The sequence below is a fragment of the Salvia hispanica genome, chromosome 1 (genome assembly GCF_023119035.1).
Source record: "Salvia hispanica cultivar TCC Black 2014 chromosome 1, UniMelb_Shisp_WGS_1.0, whole genome shotgun sequence".
Taxonomy (NCBI): domain Eukaryota; kingdom Viridiplantae; phylum Streptophyta; class Magnoliopsida; order Lamiales; family Lamiaceae; genus Salvia; species Salvia hispanica.
The window spans coordinates 4,204,755-4,215,042 of NC_062965.1; the positions used below are offsets into that span (position 1 = coordinate 4,204,755).

Below are 10,288 nucleotides of genomic sequence, written 5' to 3' on the forward strand. Positions count from 1 at the left end.
TAGTAGCTGTGAACATCCCTATAAAGAGCAATCTAGCTTCAATAGTTATAATCATCATCCAAGTTGCAATCACATGTGGCCCCCTAAACTAAATTGAATATGCATAACACACACATTCACCAAACGCAGAGCACACATTAAATATTTTTCTTGAATTGCAAAAATGTGTGACACAAAAATGTGAGGAGGAATAAAGAAGATCCAGTAGATGACTTTCCTAAATTGGCATTGATTGGCAGGACGAGGTTCCACAATTAGTAAGCAATGACCTAACATAGGGAAGTGGAACTCACACTTAATTCCACCCAATTCCCCTTTCTCTCTCACACACTAACCCTCTTTTCATCTCTATATCACCACCACAATCCCCCATTCTTCCTTCTCCATCTCCTCTATCTCTCTCTCTCAAAAATGGAGAAGGCCAGCAACATGAAGCAAATGCATCATTTCAAGTTCAAAGTTCCGTCGTTCGACTTCACGAGCGACCGCAGCAACAGCAACCCTAGCTCGGTGGACGGGGATTTGGTGGCGGCCGGGTTCTCGTGGCCGCCGAGGAGCTACGTGTGCAGCTTCTGCAAGAGGGAGTTCCGGTCGGCTCAGGCGCTCGGGGGCCACATGAACGTCCACCGGAGGGACCGGGCGAGGCTGCGGCAGTCTCCGCCGAGAGACGGCGGAGGTAGCGGCGGTCAACTTTGTCCGTTAAACCTAAATCTTGACCCAAACCCTAGTTTTCACCCAAACCCTAATTCGATGAAATTCCCCAATTTCACTTCCAAATTGCCCCCGGCCACGCCCGTGACCGCGGATTTCATGAAGGTGAGGGCGGCGAGAGGGTTTCTCGGGTCGTCGGAGATTAAGAAGCCGGGGTTTGTGAGGTTGGATTTGGAGATTGGGCTGATTAGTCCATCTAGTAAGGAGGAGCTTGATTTGGAACTTCGACTCGGATACACTTAGTTAGCCTTTAAGGATAATATTTTATTGAGAATTAATGATGAAATTTTTCATCACTTTTTATATTATATATGTGCCTTTTTTTTCTTATTCTATGTTGTACTTTCATATATATTAGGTTTTCAGTTGTTATGTATTATATATTTATTTCTCTATATTATGTTAGTTTTGGAATTATATAGTTTGAAGTAGCATTTCCTGATTTTCTTAGGCTGCAATAAAATGAGACAAATATGTTGATTGGTGAGGAGCGATTTTCATATAGATGTATTTTGTCTTCGGAGAGAGACGTAGATTGAGAGAAACAATTGATATTCGTTTTTATTCTTTATATATAATTATTTCTTTTTCCGAAATCTATTCGGTGATTATGGATAAAAGAGAATTTTCATAAGATTCCGAGGCTCAGATGTATTATTGTTAAATTTTTTTACTGGTCTAAGTATAGTTTCATTCATGGAAGCGTAAATGTTGCGAATTAGTTCAATTACATGTAGTACTATTTTAATAGCAATTACTCATTAAAATTGATATACATATTTTTTATTATATTGGCTAGATTAATTATGTGTTCTTGATTCCATTCTTTGCAAGTTTAAGCACGGCTGTAGCCTATTCAAAGTGTTCTCTCAAATCATTAGATCCTTTGTGGACCCTCGCAAGTAATTACTGTATCAGGCCTTATGTATTGAAAGAATTTTTATTTTTATTTTTATTCTCAATGTCCTAACTAAATGTGTATGTAAATTGAATAAAAAACAATAAGTACAATCATTCAGATTTATTCTAGTAAATTAACTAAGATAGCTCAAGCTCATTCCACACATTTTATTACGTATAAATAGAATCTACATTACAATGTCAATTCACATTTTTAAAAAACAACTTTCTAGTTTTCTTTGATTGAACTATGTATTGAAAATTATTTCTACACCAAATTGACATACACATTAATACCGAAAGTAATTAATTCATACGCAGAATTCGAACAAATGATAGAAACAAATATGCAATAAGTAAATTTCCTAACTACTGCGTTTAATTACTCCACACACATTATAAGAAATGAATCTAGATCTGTTTGATTATAAATTTGTAATTAGATAATACTGTAACAAAAATACATAACATCATACGCTTACATAGGTATCAGAAATCCCTGTTGGTGTGTACACACAATACAATACACACAGAGTCACATACTGACAAACTAAATTAGCTAGCAATCTAGCATGAATATTACTTCTTACAATATGGTGTCATCATATGATTCTAAGCAATGGAGTTAATTAAATAGAGTGGGGCCTTACCCAAAACATGATAGTTTGCATGTTCCCGACAACGTCCAGGTGTCGAATGGCATCATCACATTCCCCCAATTGGAAATTGATTTTCTACTAAGTTTCAAAAGCTTTGCAGACTACTGAATGACCCTCTTTTACTTCCCAACTAAGAAATAATACCATTTATTTAAATAAATACTTCAAATCTTATACTAATAATCATTCACTCTAGTAGGTGTCCGGTAAATTAAAAGGGTCAAAATTTTAAATCGACGACTTTAAAATATATTTACACTAACGGTGATCTATAGATATTTTATAACTTTTTCGGTTAAATGATTAATTCATGTAACACATATAATAATATAGGGAATCTTTCATATACTTAATTAAAACATAAGATATACGTTTAATGAGACACCAAAGAGAAAAACAAAAGGAATACATTAGTAACATTACCATCACTAAATACTAATTAACGAGCAATTAGAGCTGCATAAGCCGAAATTAGAGAGGAAATTACAGTAGAGAGAATCGAAACCAATGGAGAAACTCTTCCCACATCCTTCCTCAACACCATTCCCTCCATCAAAGGATAATGCATAACTACACCAAACAATGGTACAAAAGCCTGCATCACCATCTCATTCATCCTCCCATTATGCAAAACTCTCCCGAATCCGACGACGAAGGAAGCAAGATTTACCATGTAAATGGTGCACAATATGACCATGAAAATGGACGGGGCTCGAAAATCATATTTCCCCATTTGGTAAAGCTTGGCCACTTGATCTTCCATGACTTTGCTTGTTGGCACGAAGCTGGCTTTCGTCAAGCCGATTTTCTCCAAGATCGCGTTAAAAGAACCAAAAAAGTAAGATGTCAATGACTTAATCACCCACACCCTTTGCTCGTTCGCCCATGTCGTGAGGGAATCCCCGGATGCCATTACCTCTTGCGCGTGCTTGAGTTGCGATGAGATGAAGACGAATGCAAACACAGCAAAAAATGGACTTGAAACCTGCGTACGCAAAAGATCGTGTTGAATTTTAAAATTTGAGCGATAAGTGAACCAATATAGTTCAATCGATCGAACCGATCTGACCATTGGCCAAGTGACTAAAATTTAGTGAATATGATAAACAAATAAAAAGACATTGTAGAACACAATCTTAATACTATTAAATGCCAACAAGTCTACAAGTATACAAATAAGTACAAACATCAAATGATAAACAATTTTTTACCTAAATATCTTAAAAGATACTCCCTCCGTTCCCTCATAGTTGAGGCGGAACTTTTCGGCACGGAGTTTAAGAAATGAATGTTGAGTGTGTTAAATAAATAGATAAAAAAATAAGAAAGAGAAAAATGTAGAGAGAATAAAGTAAAAAGTGAATAAAGTAGAGAGAATAAAGTAAGAGAGAGTAAAGTAAGAGAGAGGAAAAAATTACTATAAATGGATATGACTCAACTATGAGGGAACTTCCCGAAATGGAAAAATGACTCAACTATGAAGGAACGGAGGAAGTACCAATAATTTGAAAGTTCTAACCAAAGCATGGTATTCAAAAAATTATTTCTTTCACTCTCATTTCTAACTTGAGCTTAATGCAACTCAAGTTATCAAAGTCATCATCGATACTATTTAGTTCATTTAAAAAAATAATAAATCGGTTCAATCGTCGACCGGATCACATTCGAACCGCCTGATTTTTCCGATTCATAATAGTCTAAAAGTTAAGCTGTGTTTCATCCTCATTTTCGTATCATAAATTTATACATTCAAGGCGTACCTCGGGATACAGAGGGATGCCGGCAAGGAGGAAGAGCTGAGGGACGAGGGCGAGGATGTAAACGGGGAGGAAGTAAATCGGGTAATATGCCAGTTCTGCATAGACCATGCTTTGCAGAAGCGACATTCGCAGCGCCCCATAGACTAAGGGAGAATACTTGGATAGAGCAACCTGGCTGAGTCCGAGATACCACCGCGTGTTTTGGACAAGTGTATCGCCTAGGCTCATCGGAGATGAACCTAGGAAACATGGCCTTGAAGGGTTCAAATACACTGAAATCCACCCCTCGCAATGCAAATTCAACCCTGTGAAGTAATCTTCAACTACTGTAAAATATCTGTATCCCACCTACATTTTGATTTATATCTATAAATTTTATCAATGTTGTTGCAATAAGTATAGAATTAATGGATTGATTTGAAATATATAGGACTACTTGCCTCTTGCCCCCATTTTGTGCCATTGTCGTAGCTACAAGAAGCTAGCAATTGCACCTCTTTTTGCAATGAATTGGTTGGATAATTTGGTTTATAGCTTCTGTAAATCGACTTGATGAATTCGTTGGACGAACCATAATACTCCTTGAGCTGGTTGGGGCTAACATCTACACCAATGAAAATGAAAAATGTACTATCAAATTATGTGTGGAAAAAAATGGATAAATTACACTTGTTTTAGCCTCATGAATTATTATTACTTATGAAGCATTATAATTGTGCATTTTTAATTAACGTGATTACATTTTTTTGTCCGTTAGTGATTTCATTGTATCAGAAAGTCCAGATTGTAGACGTTCCCAAATGAAACACATACAAATATCTTTATGGTTATAGAGAAAGAACTAGAACTATAATATAAATATCATGAACTATTTTACTCAGCACTAATTAATTTTAAATTGGACTAATCGAATTCTATCATGGCGTTACAACAGGTCGCCCGTCGCCATATAGAGGTGAAAACTACATGGTAGAATGGGGGCCATTTGAGTGCTTGAGTTCTTACTATCACTTCGTATTTCTTTTACTTTTACTTAATATATTTTCTTATTTCTTACCACCTCTGTCCATTAAAAAATGGAATCTATTTCAATTTTGGGTCGTCTCTTAAAAATAGAAACTTCTAACCTTTTCTATTTTAGGACGTGGAGCCCACAATCCATTAATAGTATTTTCCCTACTCTTTCTCTTTCTCTCTTACTTTATCTAATTTTCTTTTCCTCTATCTTATGCATTAAAACACGTGTCGTTTCAAAATTTTCTATTTTTCAACGACGAAGATAGTAGAATATTGTAAGAATATGGATTTCTAATTCTTAACTTTTGTAAATTAAAATTTCTACTTTTAAAAAAAATATATTTATCACTAATCTTTTAATTTGTTTTCTCTCATTATTCATCTCTTTCTAACATACTTATACCGATGCTACAAATATTTAGATAATTTGTGCCAATTAATTGGGGATAGAGGGAGTATGAGAACAATTAATAGGGCAGGGAGGGAGTATGAGAGTAATGTATCCCCATTTGTTGGTTTGTAACTTTACTTGGTTGAAGTTTCCGAATCCCATAGAGTGCTTCTCTCTTTATATAAAAGGCCGTCCCTATCAAGCCTGGCCCATTAAGCCCATTCAAGCCGTCGCATTTCGTCTGACATATATCAATGGTGATATTAAAATTATGCAAAATTATTCACATATAACTAATTGATGTGACATGAATCAAAAGAATGTATTGTTACCCAAAGAAATCTCAAAGCACCATCGTAGATATCGTGGTTGCGTCTGATGTTGTGAAATATTTGAGGGAACTGAACAAATGCAAGATTCTGCGAGAGTTTAGGGTCGAGATGGAAGCACATTGCTTGTCGAACCGACGTCGGATCGTTGCAGTACATGTCACAATCCAACGATAGAATGTACGGTGAGTTGCTAATCATACCCGATACTCGGAGCTACACACATTAAAGGAAATCAACTTGCCTAGTGGGTTACTCACAAGATATTAAAGATAAAAGAATCAATTCAATTTTATTTGAGAATTTAATTACAAGAACGTTGAGAGCTCCGGCTTTGAAATTGTGGGGATGAGACGGCCTTTTCTCGCGAGCAACATAGACGACAAGCGGCATCTCATCATCGTTGCTCGAATCTGTACCGTTGAAATTTCCATCGTTGATAACCTATAAATATAAATGATAATGTGTGTAGTTCAAATTGTGGAAATTAAATAATTATGTGATTGATATATAGTGACTTCTTATTTATATTTTTCTACTATTGGTCCATTATGATATAACAGCACATATGGCCTGTCATATTCGATCAATAACTTCGTGGTCTGGATTGAATATGTACGGCTAGAAATAGCAAGGAGAGTGAGAAATTGATGCAAGCATTATTTTGTTACTAATGACACTGAATTTCATTTGTTGTGACAGTTAGGTGAAGTAGTATATCTATTTCCTATTTTAATCCTTAAAACAAAAGTTAAAAATCTGATTTTTTTTATTATTTAAAATTATAGATGTTAAATTAAATTTGAAAAATATATAATACCTCTAAATAAATTTGATGGGAACGTTTAGAAAATAATAAATTAATAGTCATAGTCTGTATTTATAAATATCCATGAAAATGATTACTCCCTCCGTCCCGGCTAAGATGACACATTGCTTAGCCGGCACGAGGTTTTAGGAGTTATTGATTAAAGTGTTTAATTGGAGAGAGAGAAGGTGGGTGTAAGTATTAAAGTAGAGAGATAATGAAAAATGGATATTTTAATAGGAGTGAGAAAAAGGGGTTGAGTGTATTAATTGGAGAGAGAAAGTTACCAAATAAGGAAATGTGTCATCTTAATTGGGACAAACTAAAAAGGAAAACGTGTCATCTTAAGCGGGACGGAGGGAGTAGTATATATGTGAGCAGGGATATGATCAGTTAAAACTAAATATATTAAAATTAATAGAATTTTAAATAAGTGATTAAAATTTAAAACACAGGGTGAAACCAAAAATCGAATAGAGGAGTCCAAGTGAAAAATCACACTATAGCGGCTTATACCAAAAACTTTCTACGTAGTACTCCCTCCGTATTCTAAACTTTCTACGTAGTACTCACAATATAGAGGAGTCAATTTCATGTTAACTAAATTTACTTTGTATTCTAATGGAATCACTTAAAATAGGCAGGCCGTATATAAACTAATACTCCCTATATATGGAAAGGATTATCTTCTAATAAAAGATACTCACTCTTTTCCTTCTTTGTCCAATCATTTTTTCATTTCGAAAAATCCTTTATAGTTTGGATATTTTTATAAATAATTTATTTTTTCTTTCCTCTTCATTCTTTCTCTTACTCTATTCTTTTTACTATATTCATTTTTCTACTTTATTCTCTCTACTTTGTATCTTTCTCTTACTTTAGCATACCAACTTAATACACAATACACATTCATTTCTTCGACTCTAAGCTAATAAAAAAATGTCCCAACTATAAAGTAACAGAGGAAGTACTATACCAAAATTGGAGTAGTATCTAATCGCCTGCATCTTTTGTCCGTTGGCAAAATAAAAAATTATGTATTACTATATTATTATTATTATTATTATTATTATTATTATTATTATTATTATTATTATTATTATTATTATTATTATTATCATTATCATTTCTAATTAACAAAAACAATACTTCCTCCGTCCTATTAAAGATGACACACCTTCCTCTTTGGTTTGTCTCAACTAAGATGACTTATTATTAAAATTGGAAACACATTTATCTCTACGTAATTTCCTCTCTGTTACTTTACTGTCTCTACTTTAACACATAAAATAAAACTACTTAAAATATCGTGTCGTCTAAGGAATGAGTCATCTTCCTTGAAACAGATGGATGAAGTAGTATTTAATAATAGTAATTAATTACCAAATTAAGCAGTGTTTTAAAAATTGGACCGGACCGGCCGGTTCGACCGGTTCGGCCGCGAACCGGTTAGTGGTCAGCCGGTTCTCTCCATAAAGCCGTCAGCATGTTGGGCCGCCGCGAACCGACGAAACCGGCCGGCCGAACCGGTCTATCCGGGAACCGGAAACCGATTTTCTTCATTGTTTAAATTTTTTGTAAAATAAGTGCTTTTGGTGGGGATCGAACTCATGATCTCTTGGTCAAGAGACCAAGACCATTACTACTCCACCACAAACATTTCTGGTTAATAACATGAACATTAGTTATTATTATATTAATTTTTTTTTATTTACTCAAACTAATCATTCAAGTTTAAATTTATATTCTAGTGAGTAGGTATTAATATGATAATATATTTATCATCTAAAATTCACTCTTTTTTACTAAAATTAACTATTATTTGTATAATATAGGTACTTATGTAAATATAAGTAGTTATGTCTAAGGTTTATAATAAATTATTTACTATATAGCATATTTTCATCAAAACTAATTAATAATTCATATTTATTTATATATTTTGCCGTATAATTTTTTGAATTATTATGAATTATCTTTGTTTATATCTAAAATATTAAAAATTTTATCCACACTAACTTGTAATTTGTACATTTAATTATATTTATTGATAAAAAAAAATTAAATTTGATCATTCATTTAAATTTAATATATTTTATATAATTTGTAACAGTAAAACGGTTCGACCAGTGATTGAACCGGTCAGACCGATTGAACTGGTCAGACCGATTGAACCGTGAACCAATAGCCTCGCCGGTTCACTGGACGGTCCGGTTTTTTAAACATTGAAATTAAGTAATTTCCAATACCTCGATTAATGGTGAATGGTCCCTGCTGGCCTTTACGTCTTCCTCAGCAATAATCTTGTCCAAAGAATTCTTGAAATCCTCATATGCTTTCTACATCATACCAAATATTCAAATAATCTCAGCAACAATGAAAGATTAAACTTGGATCACCATGATCATGTATATAATTAAACATCTTTTACTGATTTTAATGTAGTATAAAAGTATTTTCAATGTTAAATTTTTATATATCTGAAATTGTTTAAAATGATATAGATTAATTAAATTCATAATGGTCCCACTGCACACACCATTAGCTAGTAAAATAAACGCACATAGTTAAATACTATATATTCTTAGCAATAGTACTATTTTTTCAATCATATCATTAACAGTCGACTCACGAAAAACATGCAAAGATATCCTTATTTGCTTAAATTAAATAACATAATTGCAAATTTGACATGGCTTAATATCAGCCGACCATCCAATAAGCTTCTAGTTAAATTCAAATTCATCCTGCAAATTGAAAATAACCTGCTAATATCATGAGTTACACTACATTTTTTCGCAAATTTTCTACTATGTATTTAATCACTAAATATTCCTTCAAAAAACTTTAAATTATTTAAAATAACATTGCCTCTTCGAGTATGATCATTTCCTTTTATATTCCTGGGCCCTGGTGTTATTAATTTGAAGACATATATGGGCCACATTAATAATTTAAGACTCGTAAGCCATAGAAATTTTTGCTATGTGACCAATTGCAAAGATTATCAGTTGATTTTTCAAACTTGTGACACGAACAATAATTTGACAAAATTTTACTATTTTCCTACAAAAGAGAGACAAACCTCAATAGCCTTCTTCTCAACCAAGAAGTCATGATCACCACTCTCTTCTCTCATGAAATAAACCCCAGGGCACCTCTCCTTCACCATATACTTTTTACAAAATGGGACCCACACCTTCACAAACTCCCGCGCCCGTCTCAGGGCGCGTAGCGTGACAGGGGACCCCCCATCGTCCGAGACATAGAGGTGAAGCTTATCGGGAGGGTAGTCGAGCGCCATGGCCGATATAACGGTGTTCATCACCTCCAAACTCGGCTCCTTCGCGGGATCAGCAGTGCACACGAACACGTCCACAGAGGGCAGGTGGTCGTCCCCGGGCAGCCTCTCGGGATACGCGGTTCGAGCCACCGGGTTCCAGAGCGAGGCCTGGCTGAGGAGCCACAAACATGAGAGAGTTAGCTCGGCTGTGAAGATGAGAAGGTGGGGAAGAAACAGAATAGGGCTGTTGGTTTTGGATATGGAAGAGATTCTGTAGTAGAATAGGGCTGAGAGAGCGGCGCCATGGATGAAGGAGTGGAGGCGGTTTATCGCTCTCTGAGTTTTCATGGAATGCCATTCGTTTAGAGGGAGTGATGACTTCTCCATTCTTTTTGATGTATCTATTTTTTTTTTCTTTTTGTTATTGTTT

The 10,288-nt window shown here is 34.6% G+C and overlaps 2 protein-coding genes across 2 annotated transcripts; one reads left to right on the forward strand and one right to left on the reverse strand.

Moving 5' to 3' along the window:
• The first annotated feature begins 405 nt into the window (after positions 1 to 405).
• LOC125205117 (transcriptional regulator SUPERMAN-like) lies at positions 406 to 1,063 on the forward strand. Its single transcript, XM_048103936.1, has one exon. The coding sequence runs from the start codon at positions 412 to 414 to the stop codon at positions 952 to 954; it is 543 nt and encodes a 180-aa protein (XP_047959893.1). The 5' UTR covers positions 406 to 411; the 3' UTR covers positions 955 to 1,063.
• Positions 1,064 to 2,590: 1,527 nt separating this feature from the next.
• LOC125201121 (cellulose synthase-like protein G1) lies at positions 2,591 to 10,288 on the reverse strand. Its single transcript, XM_048099061.1, has 8 exons — positions 9,661 to 10,288; positions 8,825 to 8,914; positions 6,080 to 6,211; positions 5,771 to 5,983; positions 5,577 to 5,679; positions 4,471 to 4,634; positions 4,031 to 4,378; positions 2,591 to 3,255 (listed from the first exon to the last, which is right to left on the reverse strand). The coding sequence occupies exons 1-8, from the start codon at positions 10,243 to 10,245 to the stop codon at positions 2,710 to 2,712; spliced, it is 2,181 nt and encodes a 726-aa protein (XP_047955018.1). The 5' UTR covers positions 10,246 to 10,288; the 3' UTR covers positions 2,591 to 2,709.